This window comes from Triplophysa dalaica, chromosome 18, assembly GCF_015846415.1.
Source record: "Triplophysa dalaica isolate WHDGS20190420 chromosome 18, ASM1584641v1, whole genome shotgun sequence".
In the NCBI taxonomy this organism is placed as follows: domain Eukaryota; kingdom Metazoa; phylum Chordata; class Actinopteri; order Cypriniformes; family Nemacheilidae; genus Triplophysa; species Triplophysa dalaica.
The window spans coordinates 15,085,128-15,104,490 of NC_079559.1; the positions used below are offsets into that span (position 1 = coordinate 15,085,128).

The 19,363-nt window shown below is 36.5% G+C and overlaps 1 protein-coding gene across 1 annotated transcript in view; it reads right to left on the reverse strand.

The window, feature by feature from the left end:
- Positions 1-1,213: 1,213 nt before the first annotated feature.
- slc15a4 (solute carrier family 15 member 4) overlaps positions 1,214-19,363 on the reverse strand; it is a 74,827-nt gene continuing 56,677 nt past the window's right edge. Inside the window, 1 exon segment of the mRNA XM_056772980.1 lies at positions 1,214-3,139. Coding sequence (XP_056628958.1) covers positions 2,988-3,139 — 152 coding nt within the window. The 3' untranslated portion in view covers positions 1,214-2,987.

Genomic DNA, 19,363 nt, shown 5'->3' on the forward strand with positions numbered 1-19,363 from the left:
GTATGTTATGTTGTTGCTTTGAAAGCGTCTATAGCTGAGAAATGCCACTCTATTAGTATGAGAAGAACAAACTGGAATGGGCAGTATAGCAGCTCTAGTAAATAAACTAAAATGGTATTTGTTAACAATAGTTAATGCTTTAGCGAATGTGAACTAACAATGATCAACATGTATACAGCATTTATTCATCTTACTTAATGTTACTTTTAGCATAAACTGCAACATTTTACAATCAAACATTGGTAAAATATTACAAATAAATGCATTGTCCTGACAAAAACAAGGCTGATACATGTTTAATTGCTCACTGTTTGTACCAAATCAGCCTTTCCATGTCAATTTATGCTCAACTCTATTGCCGACTTTAAATGTGCTAAGAAAACATGAATTTGGCAAGCTGTCTGAGAGTTTCATATTTATCGTTCAACTAGATAGGATCTGTATTTGTGTGACTGAACAACCTTGTTGGAGTGTGCTTCCAAGATGGCCTCAGAGTGAATGGACTTGCCCCCGAAAGTAAATCTTGAAAAGTATGTGAATTACATTTCAATATGTTCATCATTTGCTCTGTGCAAAAAAAGATTTAAACACTGAGGACTTAGACACAGTTTATCTTTCCATTTATGTATTTGACAGATGCTTTTATGCAAAGCCCTTTACAGCGCATCTATACACATATTTATCATTACATTGATTCTTGTATCAGTTCATTCCCAGTGTATGCCAAACACAGTTTATTTAGTTTAGTTTTAAATTATAAATGTTAAAATAAGTCATGTTAACAAAATCCTGAGCCTGTGTTATCTGGTAACCAGCAAGTAAATCATGTTTCTATAAATAAAGCATTTACCTTATTAAATCTACTACTTACCTATAAATAGAGCATAACACTGTTAAAAACTCTGAGACAGCAGGGATCTATAAGATGTGTCAACAGAGTGACTCAGAATCAGAAAAGAATGATGGAGAAAAAAAACAAGATAGTGCAGCTTAAACATGACACTGACGGTCACACTCTCAGCAGGAAATGTCTAGTTTGTATCTTAGTTCTGACATGCTTGAGTGGAGACTGATGTTCTGATTTCACGCCCAAATGCAATTCAATGTCAGAGATTACAGGGTTTCCATATAAACTAAGAAAATGTGGAATGTAACTATATATGAGTAGCTCACTATATATATACACAGTGTATAAATAAACACAAACACCAACTCTCAGATGCATTTTATTAAGATAAACTGAAGATCGTTTATTTCCTTTCAAGCAAAAACTGAATTGAAAGAAAAATAATTGAATTGACATTAGCTTCATTAAAGATGCTCCAAAAAAATGGCTTTGCTTACCAAAAATATTTCAACAAAGCTTTTATAATACTGCATATTGACTGTCTGTCAAAAGTGACCCAAAGGATTTTCATTATAACAATCGGGTAATTCCCGAGGTTAACATTAACAACGATGTGAGAAAATGCATCAATCACAACATTCACAAAGAGCAACTTTAGTATTAAAGGCACAATCTGCAACTGTTGAAAAACTTAAAACAACACGTTTATTCGAAACATAACAAAACAGAAGTAAAATGGGTGTGTTGTTACTATTCTGTGTTAACGCCGTCACGGTACAGATAGAAAACTAACAAAAATAGCAGCCAAACAGGTTTCATTATTGCAAAATTAGCATTCAATTTCAAGCAACAGACAAATTATGAAGCCGAGGTTCACACGTGATGAATGTGAAACTAAGCCAGCATGTACGATTCATGATTTCATTTTAAATACGCAATAACAAATATGTTTGACTTGAGATTAGAACTTCATAACTTCATCCTGATGTTTGTTATTTATTAAAAGACATTGCACCGTATAATCCTATAAAAGTCACAAACCATAATAAATAAGCAGCAGTTTTTTTAATCCTTCACCGAGATATTTCAGTTGTAGAAGAAATCAACTGAGCTGTGAACATAATTAAGAACAAATTCATTATTTCTCTGGTATACTCAATATCATAAGCATTACAAAGAATGCAGAAGTGGTTGGTATTTGACGCTAAATCATAAAATAAAAGCTGATAGAAAATGAATGCCTAAAATTCTACATAGTGAGACAAACTCATGTAATGCCATAGGTCAGGTACCACAGTTTCAAACTATAACATGACAGCATTAAACATTAAAATTGCTTTTGTAATACAGTTTAGTTTTAAAACTGCAATTTTCAGTTTCAACATTACTTCACTGATGTTTCAACAATACTCCCAATGTGCTCAAGTGACTTCATTGGATACTCATTTCAAATATTGAATAGCCAACCATATTGCTGTTTCAGATATTAGTATCAATTAATAAGTGATAAAAGATACATTATACAGTGCAAATAGCTTCTGAAATACATACATGGAGAAAAAACCACCAACACACTTATATTAATCATTAAAAGTATCTTAAAAACAGTTTAAAAAGTATCGCAACATGCCCAAAATGACATTTTTAATACATCGAGATCAAAACAACAGTATAGCCTTACCTTATTGAGTGCAAACCACAATGCCAAAACACAAAATTTAAATACAATTTTACTACGTTCACTATAAACTCATGTCTTTATGAATGGTAACAATGTAAAGAACATTTGCCATTGTTTTAAACAAATTGTATAAATGTTCTTATTCTCATCTTAATCTTATCACCCCAACTTAATACCGTGCACTTCATATTTCAGTTTGCTATTGGAGTTAACCAACATAACATTATATAAAACTTTATGAGCAACTTAAGCATTTTAACCATGAATTAAGTTTTGATATCTGCCGAATTTGAACAGTTAAAATCAGACAGTTCAAGTAAACACGTTTTTTATAGTTAAGTCAATTCCTTAATAAACAGGTAGCATTTTTAAAAGACCTGTAAAAGTTTCAGGCACATGTTTTGGAGGTGGAGGAGTGGTGAGGGTGTGAATACGGCGGTGTAAGGCTCATGATGGGGGTTAGGAGTTGGTCAGAGAGGCTCTGTTGCTGCTTGCTCTTGTTTTCTGTTTGTCATATTTCAAAGAAACAATGAGGAAGATGAGGAGTGTGACTCCTTGTATGCCTGCCAGCAGGAAGAAGTAATAATTCAGTGTGCAATCGTTGATGTTTCCTACAGATGGAGATATAGAGAAAGAAAGACATACAGATGTTTAGCAAAATAAACGATACAACAGATCGCAGGAAAAACAAATAAAACAAATAAAATTGATAGTGCTTGCATTGAACACACTTCTGACACTCTTCACAGTCATCTGACTGGTCCAATTCTTTGGAAATTACATGGTTGAGTTGAAATTCTTCGGTCAAACACATCTGTCAAGCATGTGTTTTCAATGGAAAAGTAGCGCAGTGAAATGGAAAAACGTCAAAGATATTAATATTAACAAGATGCGCCACTGCCGTTACAATGAATGGCGAGGAATGCACAGCTCAAATTGGCCGCTCTAGTGAAGGAAGTCTTGCCTTCCAGTAAAACGATCAAATCTATAAAGACTGACGATTCTTGTGGGCGGGGCTCTCGCGAGGAACTTACCAGCCTGTGCGCAGTCGCAGTAGATCAGGCAATATAGAAAAAGGGGATTTTTAGTGCGATTTTAAGCTTAGCAAAATCCAAGTTATCATACAGTCAGTACATGTCATGTTTAATTATTGATGAAGAATATGCTGTTTAATCGCCAGCGTTTTTAGAAATAAATACCTTTTCCCAGGACTGTGGACTTGCTATGATGTTAATAGATGCCCAGAGGCGTTGCGCAAACATGGCCGCAGACTTCCGTAAACGGACTTTGAAAACGTGTTCAGTTTGAACCACCCCTAACTCTGTCAATTGCTACTATATTTTATTTAATTTTCACTTTTTCCGTAGTTGGATAACTTCTATAAAATCACATTATAAAACAGAGCGTAGTCCTGCTTTAAATAATATTTATAACAGATTTATTTATTTCATCACCCACCCTCAACGTTTAAGCATCTGTGAGTTTGCTATTATAAGTGTGTACAGGTAGATGGCGTGAATCTGAACATCTGTGTGTATATGGTGCTGCATTCATGTGTCAACCCTAAGAAAGAACAAAACTGTATTTCCAAAAGCAATAGAGCAAACAGGCAATCTGCTCTGCTCATACTACCCTTACTCTACTTCGATAAGCGTGTCTGTTCTAAGCACCCACTGGCAATCTGCAAACCCATCGACTCTCTGGTTTATTCAAGCAAAACCTAATCCAGTATCCCTTCGGCATTGAATCTCCCTCTCATGTCCCCCTCTATGAGCACTATATAGTGCTTCAGAGCAGTCAAGGGTTTATATCAATAGTTACAGAGGAACCATAAACAAAAAGCTACATCTTATCAAGATGGAGGAAGAGCTGAGAATGGATTCACCATGTTGGGAGCTAAAAGCGATAGTTCACCCCCAAATTCTCTCATAATTTATTCAACCTCTTGTGAGTTTAAACCTGTGTAACTTTCGTTTTTGTTTAGTAGTACTTTCGGGTTGTTTAGTAAAGGCTGTTGTTTAGTTACCAGGGTCCTTTAAAATATCTTCTTTTCTGTTCTGCAGATGAAAGTTTTACAGGTTTGAAGAAGGTGAGTAAATGATGACAAAATGTAAATTTTTGGGTCCACTATCCCTTTAAGCAGAGTTCACAGAATCTGTTGGCATTTTGTGCGCCTCATCCTGAACAAACTAGTCTGACTCAGTCCTGATGGGCAGTAGTACATTAAGGGGAATTCAGAACACAAATGCAGAGAACCAGCTCACACATTTTTCCTGTATAAGAAGGTTGTGGTCAAACCTTAAAGGGATACTCCACCCAAAAATGAAACTTCTGTCATCATTTACTCACCCTCAAAACTTGTATAAACGTATTTGTTCTGTTGAACACAAAAATAAATATTTGGAAGAATGTTAGGAACTGAGATTCATGGGACATCATTGACTGCCGTAGTAGGATGTTGAACACAAAATAAGATATTTTGTTGAATTGAGGGAAGTAAACAGTTCTGGGGCACCTCTGAGTACCATAAAATGTTTTCCTACTATGGTAGTCAATGGTGTCCAAGAAATGTTTGGTTACAAGCATTTGTCCAAATACATTTCTTTGTGTTCAACCGAACTTGATACATGTTTTGAACAAGTTGAGGATGAGAAAAAAGATTACAGAATTTTCATTTTGGGTAGAGTATCCCTTTAATCAAGAAATGTAATTGGTAAGAAATTGTCAATACTCTAGAAGGTTTACCAGAAGATGAAACCGAACTGCTTAGCATTATTGTGCTTTTGTGTTTATATAAAATACGTTATACATTTTTAGAGATACACACCTTGCTTAAAATGCATTCCACCTTAGAGGAACAAACTATGAAAAAAAAAAACGTAACTTAATAACTTAAAAAAGCATCTACAGACCGCAAAAAAGATTTGTTGTCTAACAGCCGATCGGTCTGGAAGTTCATGAAGCTCTATTTCCACAGTCTCGAGGAGCATAGCTGGCAGAAGATAAGTACTTTACAATAGACATTGATTAAAGACATGAAACGTCATGAAGATCAAAGTCCAAACACTGTGAATGAGCGAGTGGCAAGCCCATTAGATACTACATGAACCTGTTTCTTTCACCGTAGGCACATTTGTTATAGACATCTGAAAACAGCATTTACTACCTCAATGAAAGACCTTGTATGAACCAAGATCTACAAGATTGCACATACTCAGAAACGTCCTATCTTCCATACTTGATATGCATGTCTGTGATGTACAGCCCATGACGACGAAGAGACTTTTTGTTATTTTATGATTCAGAAAGCGAGTTTAGCAAGTGTATCATCTGATGGGGGTTTGTAGTCATTTGGGATGGTGCTATTGGAGAGGAAGGTGTTTGGCTGTCTAAAGGCTCCACATGAAGAGCTCACAAGAGAGGTGCAGTTTTGAACCCAACGTACTTGACGTCCCAAACCAATTCCACTTTCACTCCCCAATCATTTCCTGCCTCCTTCTGCTGTATCCATCCAATAACCTGTTGTGACTTCGAGAACCGCAGGATCAATTTCTTAGCCGTGTTCATGTACTCTGTAACAGAAGGGGCTCCCCAATGACAACAAGTGTTACAAGCAGGTGGACAGTTTGACTGAGAGAGCAATAGAGCTTGGGATCTCGCCGCCCTCCGGCAAGGGAAAACAAATGCCCCTGTCTGTGAAAAACGCTAAATTTAAAATACCAACATGCCACAGTACAGCTAAGAGCAAAACGACGATAAATACCAACAAACGGGTAACATTCATGCAAAGGGGCGACACAAAGTGATGGAAATAAGCAGAATAAAATATTACGTGCTGTTGTTTTTAGTTTGTTACGAGCCACCCTCGATTCTTTGTACTGGGAAGTGACGAGGCCGTTCTTCCCATGCTTCTGACAAGCTGACATGATTTAACGGTAGCGCTTGGCAGGATATGGAGGTTCCGGTCGCCTTGCTGAAAGGCAAGACCGTTAAGAACATTCAGTCAAAGAACATAGAGAGATATATATCACAGCGACACGCTCCGAGGAAATTGCTCGCGCTTCCCTTAGGAAAGTGGCAGCTGTCGCGGCTTTGCGGGCGTTTGGGCTGTAATGGAAAAATAAACATTACTGAGGCACAACTTCATGAGCCTGACGTGAATCTCAAACAGGGTGTGTAGTACGAGAACTAATGCGAACAGAAGCAACACCATACTGAAATGTTAAGTCAGTATTCGGTAAAAGAGAGAAAGAATGGGGAAGTCGATAAAAAAGTTTCATGATGCAAATGTTCAAGTCGCCCCAAGAAGAAAAGGATTAACCCAGCCATGTCAATTTTGATGCAAAACAGCAAACTGAAGTAGCCTTCTGAGCTCAAACAAAACAGTGTCTGTCAGTGGTAGTTTAGTTAAATTAATGCACAAGACAAGTCTTTGTGCGAAAAATATCTGATACCAAAATGGTTCCAGGCTTTTAACAGCTGCGAGAACGTCGCTATGGTTACCAATGGGTCCATCATTGAAAATGTGGTAGTGACTACCTGTTCAGTACACACATGGAACCATCGTTTAGTGAATTCACTCCCTGTATTTAAAAGCAGTTGTCACTTCCAAAAGTTTACAGTGTGTTTATGGCCATGTTTTCCTGAAAGAAAATTAGGCCTGCATAACAATTAGTCGCGACTAATCAAAAGCAAAATAAAAGTTTTTGTTTACATAATAAAAATGTAAGTACAAATACACACATGCATTTGTTACGTATAAATATTTAAAATACATTTTTCCTAAAATTATACATGCATGTATCTGTATATATATACATAGTATTTATACACATTGCAAATACATATATTATGTAAGAAACAAGAAAGAAAATTGCTAAGATTGACTTTTTTTGTAAAAAAATGTAAAAAATTTAGTTAATAGTTAATTCTACTAGTTGTTATTTCAGTTTACTTAAGTAATAATAAAGTAAATACTTTATGATAAAAAGTAACTTTCAATATTTGAATTGTTTATTATTTTATATTAATATTTTAAATATCAATAAATATATTTTATGCATAAAGTTATTACTATATCCTTTATGCATACAGTTATTCCATATTTTCTTTCAGAAAACAGGAGTTAACCTCTTATTTTGCTTCAAAGGAAGATGCATTTAAAAATGTCTATTTGTACTTCAAAACAAGACAAAAATACTAAGTAAGGAATTAATTTTTACAGTCTAGTTCTGTTGACTTTAATTTATTCCAAATGCACAAAAAATCTACTTTGGACTGGTAGTGTATATATATTTTCACATGCCCTCATTTCACGATACATTGCACTGGGTTCTGGAGGGTAGTGTCAGTGTATTATAAAGGCAGCTACAGCAGATACCATAAGGCACCTGGAGGTCTCACTCTACAGGGGCCGATGACTGCATTTGTCTTGCTGCGGGCCCTTCGCAGTCCATCATGTAGCGATTTTATTAACCTTTCCTTGGTATGACGTCCCGCATGACATGCATGCTGCTCTTTAGGTCATTTAACATTCTGTATCTGTATTTATCACGTGTGCTTCAAAAGGGTATACCTGTCACGCGTGAGGGCTTATCTGGCCTAATTTGGAGGTGGTGGGAAATTAAAGATGGAGAACTGAAGGGGGATGTAAGGGAATTCATTTGGCCCATTAAAGGTGGCTTACGTGTCATCGGGCGTAACCGGCTATGCAAATGAAAATCCGACACCTTTAATCCACTCCTGAAAGAGCAGGATTCAGAGAGAAAGAGAGAGAGTGGGTTAAAGGAGGTGGAAAGGCAAAAGAGACAAAAAGCCAAAGTAATGCCCCAAAAATTTAATCTTCACTCTTTCTTTTAAATATCTTGAAGCTTAGCTTTGAAAAGGCTTGGCAAATAAAAACTGCCAAAGCAGCAGAATGACAACAAAACACTGCTAGAAGAGAGAATCTGCAAATATTAATAACTTATAAAATTGTAGTTAATGAATGCCTTATTACCAGTGAGTTTTTTGTTTTTCTGTGCATTTTTTGTATACTGAACAACACCCACATCAGTCCTGTCAACCCTAGGATCTCCGTTTATCTTCAGAACGCAAATTAAGATTAAGAGGTCCTTGACCTCTATACACTGGAATGCAAACAAACTTCAAAGTGACATTGTAAAAACAGTCCATTTCACTCCAGTTGTTCGGCTTTAATTATATAAATCAACGAGGATCCCTTTTGTGCACACAAACAAAAACACAGACTATTATCAACAATTTCCTGAATTCTGTGTTACTTTCCAACACAAGTTCATGAGAGCATCCGGGGTCAACTCTGCACGACGCATGTGCCTAAAGATAAACGGAGGTCCTATGGTTGACAAACGACTTGAGGGCAAGTAATTCATGACAGAATTTTCATTTTCTACCAGAGGATCCTTTAACATCTGACAAACCTTTGTATTACAAAAAGGTCGACAGATTCAAATAGCGGGATTCTGCGTCCACATCACAGAGGTCAAACAATCTAACAATTTTGACCAATATGTTCAAAATTAAGGATAACAAGAGCTCTGACAAAAACTTTGCCCAACAACCATGGTTACTACACGTTTACTATAGTAACACCATTGTAAACAGTAAGGAAATAAACAAACAATAGTTGAATCGACATATTTAACAAAGATTATTGCGGTTTTGTTGTGCCATTGTTTGGGGCTTAAGCTGATCATGTGATATTGAGCGCTCTGTGCAAGGATGTGATCACATAACAAACTGATGCGGGAGAAACTATCATACATAGTATATAATCGAAAATTATAAATATCAGTTGGATCATTTAAAAGTGCGGTGTGCGGGCATAACTCTAGGCAACAGACTAGAGTGCCGTGTTCCGATGGCTCTCGCTAAATCCATGGCTGCATTTTAAAATGAAATTAATTTATAGGCAAAACGGCTTTTAAACTGACCGATGTCGATAATCGAAAAAATGCTTAATATCGATGTGGATAATCGCCCAGTTCGGTAATCTGTCGACCCCTACTCTAGATATAGGCTATATGAACTCAATGCAGCTGTGAAACGAGTGTCAATCGCAAAATAAACTAAAACTAAGTAAATAAGCGGTGCATCATTGATTAACATCAAACAAGAACAAGCACAAGGACAGACACACTTCACACAAACAAGCCGCTCTGTCTAATGTACTTGCAAAACCGTATTGCACGTGTGCGACCTCTTAGCACGGCGAGAGTGATCGAAAAGCATACAGAGCTCTCTGCTCTCGCAATGCTTTAATGTCATATGCCAATGGGTCTGTGCAGTAGGGCTGGGGGTTGTGATGATGTTATCGTATATCGCAGATGTCTCGCAAATATCCAGATGTCGATTACATCAGACAGATACCAGACGATAATTGATAGTAATGGAAAAAACACGTTATAACATTATCATGCGATGAAGGCCTTAGCATGAACTTCATGTTCATATGCCCAGTCAGTAACAGTGACAGAATTTTGGAAACGCTGTTTTGTTCGGTCGGTTGAATGTACTGCTGTTTTCTGCAGGTCGCTGTACAGATAGACCAAGAGAAAGACCAGCTGTGGCTGCAAAGTAAAACCTCTCTACCTCCAATATAGAGATGCATAACATTAGATCCAGGGGATTGATCATTACTTACAGGTAGAGGTTGCCCTAGACTTTTTTATCGTAGGTCATTTTGAGAAAATCTGTTATAATCTATTATTACCAATCACTATGGTGCAAAGTTGCGTTACATGGTAATTAGCATGCTCGTGAAGTCATCACGCTGAACTTTCGTTTACTCTCGGAACTTGCTGTATTTTAATACAACTGAATGCCCAATAAAGCCGTTGTTTTTTATAGTAATTTATATATTTCATGTTTCTGTTGTAAGACATAAAATAATAATTACAAACAAATGTGTTCATATGTCTACTCCGTAACAATGATAGGTGCTTGTAAATGGTGTTTTGAACACACTCACTAACTAACAAGAAACTATGGATCCACCGATACCAAGCTCATGTACTCTTACTCATCCTCGTAATGACACACCGATACCAATGACCGATACCTGACATGACAAACATAGAGGCCTATGATTTCTGCAATGCTGAAAATGCGGACGGAATCGAGGAATCCAGGCATAAAAACAGAATTTGCTGTACAACACGGAATGGCACGGAATCTGCCAAATGTATAATTTCCTAACAAGAAATAAGCACAGAACCGTTAACAACAAACAAAATATTCAGATACTGTTTAAATATGTATTCTGCTTATTTGCGTGATTGTGTGTGAAAGAGTGATGCAGTTGCATGTACTGAACCTGAACGCATTGTGCTTGTGAACTTTAAGAGCCAGTGTTTCACTGCACGAGGACACAAACAAATATCAAACACTATTTGCGGCGACCCGTCAAAATTAAAGTCTGGATAATTTAAACAAACGCTCTTTGCGGCCACCAGTCAAAATATAGTTATAATACACTCACAATTTACAACATCACCCCCTTGAATTTTTTATAATTCGACCACAGGGTATATTGTTTACTTGTTCTTGTAAAATTCTGCTACTTATCATAATCTTTTTAACTTAATTTAAAATAGTACTTCAATTTAAGTAGACCTAAAAACAAAAGAAAAGAGCTGTCCCATTAAGATACTGGTTTATTAACATAATTGTACATTATACTGGCATCGGTTATAGGTATCGGTATCAGCGACTACCCAAAAAAATATTGGCACTCATACTCTGTCTTTAAAAAAAGGTATCTGTGCATCACTACAAGTAACTTCAACTGAGTTTGGTGATGAATGTGCTGCTTCTTCACTGAACAGAGAAGACGCCAAGAGAGACTGTTTCAGGTTTCATGTTAGGGTTTATCCAAAAAGACGCTCGTTGCTTTTCTGAAGGAAAGAACTCTGTAAACACCTCACCACTGCGCCCCTCTGTGTGTATGCGTGCACGCAACGTGGTGGTCTATGACGATACATCTACACCGCGAGTCTCCGCTGACCGCAAGCGCATGCAAGAAAGCTAAGGAATGGAAAAACACACGTCCCTTCGCAATCGTGTTCAGGGCAGGGGTAGTAGCCTATGATCAGGCTCTAATGAATGGAAATGACAAAATGGGGAGTTACAAATTGCCTTTATTGTAATCCGTCAAAATGACGGACGGCCCTCAGATTTCTCAGTTGAATACAGTTTACCTTAACACTAAAACACATAATCACACACACTGTGCATCTGATCTGTGGGTTCAGGGAGTGTCTGCTATGATCACTCTTCTAACTCTCTTGGATAATACAATAATCAGTCCTAAAAAAGTAAAACAATGAGCTCAGCAGGTTTGCCACGTGTAGGTGGAAGTGAGTCAAATGATCAATAAACCCTTTTAAACACATGACTATACAGCAGACTGAGGGGACAGATATTGGTTAATTTAACACCTTGACGGGAAGAAAGAAGCCAATATTAAAGAAGTTCTTCCACTTTAGGCTGCCAATCGATTTTAATCAAACTAATTACGATATGACAATCAAATTTAATCCCATCAATATCTACTAAAAAATGATTCAAAGACCTAACGTTTTTTTCTGCATGACATTAAAGAGTACATAAAACGAGATCATGAAAATAACATTTCATGCAGTGTCTAATGTTGCCGTGTTTGAAAGTAAGCAGTGTGCCAAGTTGCAAATCCGAAAGAGAATGAATAACAAAGTTATTGGCTTGGAAAAAAGGGAGTCGACTCCGAATCACGCAAACGAGTCCCTAGTCTGGTTCTCGAACCGCTGTGGAAGAACGTCAATAAATATAGTCCCCGCCTACGTTTTGCTAGGAGTGCCCACTCATCTCCCACAAACACTGTAGCTCATGAGCCTCATTGGCTGTAGACCAATCACAGCAGACTAGACCATCTGACCAATCACATCAGACTAGGCTAGCAGAAAGGAGGGGATTAGACAGATGAATCGCGGAACGAATCATTTGAGAGTCAGTCAAGAAGTAAGATACGAATAACTACCTATTATAACGAAATAATAGTGTTTACCACCTATGTACATAAACTTTTTGTTGGACACTCCATAAACCAAAGTAGGACCTTAAAAATCCCTAGTTATGTACTCTTTAAAGGAATAGTTCACCCAGAATTGAAAATGCTGTCATCATTTAGTTACCCACCAAACAATAGCAGTACCCAATTGACTTCTATTGTATGGACACAAAACAGTAAATGTAAATGGTTACCGCCATTGTTCGATTACCAACATACTTTTAAATATTTTCTTTTGTGTTCTGTGGAAGACAGAAAGTCGTACAGGTTCGAAATGACGAGAGTGAGTAAATGAGGACAGAATTTTTTATTTGTGGGTGAACTATCACTTTATGCACACAGTATAATACAAAAAAATGATAAAGCCTATGCTATTTTGTTTACTGATCATTTCAATATCATAAGATTTTTTTTAAACATATACAAAGGATGAAAGCATTTGATAAATGTTCATTTTGCAATCAAGGTTGTTACATGTGAACATAGTCACACATTCACAAACAAGAACTAATCTTGTATTACGTCTGTCATACTTTTTAAAATAGTTTGTTTCAGACGTACCACAGACACCACGTGGCATCGTTGTTTTCCTTGCTTTTTAAGACACTGTTCAAAAACATAGTCCCATTTGTTCCATCATTGTACATCTGTTTTGGAACGCAAGAACAAATCCTGTGTGAACTGCAGTGCCAGTTTGTAAGCTTTAGACTTTAAGCTTGAGTTGTTTCAATGAAAATTCAGAATTTACAAACGAATCATGAGGAAATAACTGTTCCATTCACTATAATTTAGCATTTTTTACATCATAATTTGATAATTAAATTGACAGCCCTGGTTTCATCATCTTAAAATACAATTAAAAAAGCTCTTTACGAAGGGACACGCATCACAACAACATATTATAACACAAAGAACAACTAAACTTACTGAAACAAAAATGGACAAGAAGTGCTGTTTTTGTTAGCTTTATCTTCATTTATTTTTCAATGCTTTTGCTGGCCACACGCTCCTTATTAGAGACTTAACAGGCTGCCAAACGCTTTTCAATTACATCCACAAAAGACAAAACAAGAGCTGCCCATAAAGGACATTAAGCAGCCCCATAAACACTTGGCAGGCTGAATGCGGAGAGTGAAAAAGTACAGCTTGATTTATTTAGCTGGAAGTATGCAAGACTGCACCGCAGGAGATGAAGACAATACAGTACTTTAAATTTCCTCTTCCTCTCTTCTACAGTCTCTGACACTCATTATCTTTTTAACTTTTGCCCCCTGGGTGCAAAGTGTCTCTATGACAAGAACAAATCACAACAGAAAGAGAGAGAGAGAGAGAGAGAGCGAGAGGAAGGTCAGAACGGCTTCACTCTCGACACTCAGAAACACGACCTAACAAATAATAATGTTGCTCACAACACATCACCTATTTCCCCTCGTAGCTCTATCTGTGCGTGCTGAAGCCAACAACAATCTTTCAACAGCACTTGTCCCGATGCCTTGACAGCTTTTCTACAGGAGATTACACGAGTCAGCACACAGAGTTCAATGCCATTTGTCAGGGTCTAAGAAGGCAGAGATGTTCATATTTTATAGCTTGCTTGTCCGGGGGACGAGGGACTCTGAGCAACAGTGATGAAACTGTGAATAAATGCTGTCACATCGCTGTCACTTTACATTAAAGTATGCAGGTTAATAAATAACATGCAGAAATGTTTCGTTTTACAATAACAAGTAATTTCTTATAATTTCAATTATAAATTAAATTACATACTGCTTTTAACAAATATACTATCAGTTAAAAGTTTGGACACATTTGGCTGAATTTGTGTTTAAAATGCTCATGTTAAAATGTATAAAATGAGTTGTGCAAACCCATAATTGTCTTGATTACACTTCACAATAAGATTGTATTCGTTAACATTAGCTAAATAAATATTTTAACTAACTAACATAACAATAAACTCTACATCTGCAGCATTTGTTAATCTTAGTTCATGTTAATTTTAACGTTTACTCAAAACTATTTTAAATTAAAATATTTTAAAGTAAACATTAGTTGATGCACCATCAACAACCATGAATAAGTGTTACATTAACAAAGACTATAAATGCGGTTAAACTATATTGCTCATTGTAATTTCATGTTACCATTTTATGCTTTTTATGTTAACAAACACTACTGTGCCTTATTGCAAAAAAAAATCCATTTCAATAATGTTTAATAAAAATAAAAGTTTATACTTTGAAAGATGACTTTAGGCTGAAAAGAGAAGCGAGGTGTTCCGCTTATTTTAGTTTTGTTTTTGATTTTATTAATATTTGTAATAAGCTTTTAATCTTAGATTTTTAAATAATATTAAATCTCACAGTTTTGTTATATGCTTTTGTCATTAAATATTATTTTTGTTAATTCTTTATGCTGCTATTTGAGATCTAATTAAATTTTTAATTTGTTGTTAGTTTTTGTTTATTACTGTAATTTTAGTGTCTTAAACTTATTTCGGGAAACACTTCAATTTTCAAACATTTAAATAAAAAATAAAATATACATTTTAGTAATTGGCTTACGCATGTACTCCCTTAATATGGTTTCAAAGGCATCCCAAGATGCATTCAGTGAAGTTGAGAAAAAAGTCCAGATGATGCTAAGCTTAAATCTATTGGGTTGAAAACCTTTAACTGGTAATATATTGTTCAGATGATGGGAGACATACATATATCATATCAATTAGCACAATAAATGTGCTGCACGTGCATAAACACATTTTCCTCTTATGTTATCGATCCTCACCATATTGCTAGACATTTGAGGGACTCTTCACATGTGTAAAAACACAAGGATCAACCAGCGACACAACAGAGAAGAACTACCTCTAACTTGTCAACATCATCATCTCTGAGAATCCCAGCAGGAGGTCGGTTAGCTCCACTCAAAACATGAAAAACACACACTTTATCTTCACCACTTTTTTGATGATACTTGTCTGACATAATCCACTGCAGGCAAGTTTAACAGACAATGAATCAAATATTCAACATTAAAGTCTTGTTCGAGGAATCAAAGGCAGAATGAGCATAAGGCTTCCACAAAGACATTCATAAGAAAGCGTTTTTATTCTTTTGTCTCGGTCCGCTATCATCTCGTTTCCACCCATATTCTTTTGTTGGAACTCCTTTGAAAGACATCTTTCTTTGCTTTTGTCATATTCAGTGAACATACTTTCCTGAGACTCTTGCCCTTGGTTAAAACACTGACATTTCTGTAAGTGGCAGATACTGATTCCGGGCCAGAAAGTGAGGGTCACGTCTGCAGGCCCTGTGGTTCTGTGCACGGTTTAAGGTGACCTGTGATCAGACACACTTTTGGGAAAAACGGAGCAGCTCCCCGAGAGGGCAGAGAAAGGATTTAAAAGAATTTATTTGACCAACACCGTGAGCCAAAACCGAGTTTTGGGACGCCTTCAGTCCTGCAGATAAAATAAAAGACGAGAGAATACATCTCTGCAAGTACTTATCAAAGTCTACATCACAAGTTGTCCAAAAGTAATACAAGTTCTGGGAATCAGAGCTGAGGGAAGTTTGTTATAAAGGGTACATTTACAACACGCACATAACATCCAATTTTCCACTCAAACCAGATTAGAAATCACACAGATAGCACCTCTGTTGACTCTGTGTTACTAAAGCAAACACCATAGTAAAGAAACGAAAGTTTGTTGATGCTTTTTGAAAATTCATATTTGTGTGAGAGGGTCTGCAACAAGCCACAAAAGCTGGTTTAAAACTAACAAGAGGTCTACAAGACAAATCAAAATATCAGATGTGCATATCACAATAGGCACAATGCAATGGTTTGCAATAACTGAATGATTTTAATACTTTAAAAATAAGTTTTAGCTCGATGTAGATACTAAAGAAAGTGATGTTTTTCCCTCAAAAATAATAAAATGTTGATCATATAATTAGGTTTCCATGTAGAATGACATTACTTGTGCATAACAGTAACAGAAAAATACAATAAAGAGAAAACTAAATTCTTAATACATAATTAATAATATTAATAGAAGCTCTATTATACACATTACTTAAAAATATAAAATATTAGATTTTTTTTTAAAAACATTGAATAGTTTTAGTTTCTAGTAATGTCATTTAAATTGATCTTACTAACTTTAAGCAATAAGGTATGGCATATTGATCCAATTTTTCTTCAATATTGAGGAGCGCAATGAAATAAAATATTTGTTTTTGGTGCCTTAAAATATTTAGTTAATTCAACTTAAAAATATAAGTTACTCAACGAGTTTAATCAACCCAACAATATTTTTAAGTTTACATGTACATTTATGCATTTGGCAGACGCTTTTATCCAAAGCCGCTAACATTGCATTATACTATACATTTGTTTCTTAAGTTTGTGCAAGTTTTGTTCCCTGGGTTCATATATGGTGTTGCTAGCGCCATGGTCTAACCACTGAGCTACAGGAAAGCATATTTACCGGCTTATATAGGGAATACAAGTTGACTCAACTCAAAATTTTAAGGCAACCAGGTACCTTTTTTTAACAATAAATATGTTTTTACAATACAAGAGAACATCAACAAGGGCAACAGAGGGGATTTTGGCAAAACAACATCACCGTGGTGCCCACATCTCTCGAAGCACCGCATGATACACAAAAATGCATGCGATGCTTGCATGTAAGCATCCGCTTGCTTACATTTCAAGTTCTAAATTTGATAATGCAATTAGTGCAAAAATCGTGAAAATACGTATGCTGGGATACAACTACAGTTGGAGAGATCAACAGTAAACATTAAACATGTGCAGGCCGGCGAGCTGCGGTCTTGAACATTCACAGATTAAATGGAAATAGACTGAGAAGATCCAAGCAGGCGGAAGGTAATAAGTCACTTTGAGGTACCTTCTATCCATCTTCTGCCTTTAAGCATAACAAATGCAGCAAAGGATCAGCGCGTAATTACACCTGTTCGCCTGTGGGGGCAGCGGAAGCTCTGCAGTGTCTTTGTGCTGATAAGCAATCAGGATCTGATCCAGCGAGGATGCGCTGACTGTTGCCGATGGCCTCCACCTTTAAAGACCTTCATCAAGCGTTGGAGATTTCGAACGGATCGTGTCTCTAACTCATCCTCGCACACAACCAGAGAGGTAAGTTTAATTTGCTAAACTGTTTCCCGGAAGGGTGATCAAATTTGGGAAAATAAGTGCGAGCGAGTGTGTTATGGAGCTGAATGCTATGTAATCAGACCTGCGGCTAGTGATTAATACCTGGGCGCATGAGCCCGTATAAGCCGTAGTCTGTATGTGCATCCGCAGGCACGCCACAGGCTTGGACACTGTCTGTGTGTACACACACACTTTAAAAGTTTTATGCTCAATACTGCATAAATTCTCTCTCTACATTTCCTGCAGAGGAACACCATAGGAAACAAGGAGAGCAGTTTTAGAGTAACCAGCAGAGATAAAGAATAACATTATGCTCGGAGCCGAAAAATATCATTGTAAAAATTCTTGAAATGTTTTTTAAACGTGACACGGTTGCGTTAATTAAACTTAAAAATATAATGCAAAATTGTTATGTTTAGTAATATTTTTAAGTTGAATTAACAAAAAAATGTATGGCAGCCAGGTAACTTATTTCTTAAGTTACACTTTTTTACAGAACAACACCACAAAACCAGACCTCTTTTTGAACACAAAGTCATTAATGGACACACCTGAGAATCTAACTCTGATTTGAAGAGTGTCCGTGTTTGTCTCTTTGACTTTTTTCTTTATTAAAAGAAGAGGAGATAAATGATGCATCTTGAGTCGACATCCTCCCCTCATTTTCAGTCCTTTCTAACCTTACCGATAAAAGCGGCACAAGGGAAAAAAAGAATAAAAAGTGTCATATAATTCAAATTAAGACTCACTCTAATATCCCAATGACGCTTGCCAAACAAATCGTGCATGAAAGGACAGATTTACATGCGCATGCACTCTTGCGCTTATGCCATTAGCAGAAATGCCTCGCACCTGTCTGAGCCCGCTGTATTTATGGCCGCCGAGGCAGTTTGTGGGTAAACTGTTCATTTACCACGGATACAAAGAATGGGTGGGTGTACATCTGGACCATTGAACTGCCATTGCGCTGGAGATCGCATCCATCTATTGTCTCCTTTGTGCTATTTATTGTCTCCGCAGAGACAGATTTACAAACCCTTTCTGCTGTAAGCCTGACACGGCCATTCATTTGCATACACATTCTTAAAAGACGATCTGGCACTCAAGTTACCTTTTCCTTACACTTTAATCACAAACAAAGTATCTAAAAACGCAATGTGCTATAAAACAAGAACTAGATTTGTCATATTATTCTCTCCCTGAAACGGAACATGTACTGGTACTGGTTTTGATTAAAAGTTGCAGGGGGTGAAACATACTACGTGATTATAAGGTTAATATTTGTCTCCGCCTGTGGGGGTTTGACAACGTCAGCAGAAAAGCCATTTTAGAAGGAGACAGTTATGTCGAAAGACATTAAAACAAGCATTTTTTGCTAAAAACGTATTTATGTTAACTTAAATTATTAAAAGGTTATATAATTATTTCTGATAACAATCAAAAGAAACCGAGAAGAACCGTTACTTGGCTAAACTTGCCTCTCCAATAATTTGAATTTAGACAGCGATACCAACCTCGACCGCTAAATATGTACACTCTAAAAAATGCTGGGTTATTTGTTTAACCCAACAGCTGGGTTTAGCCT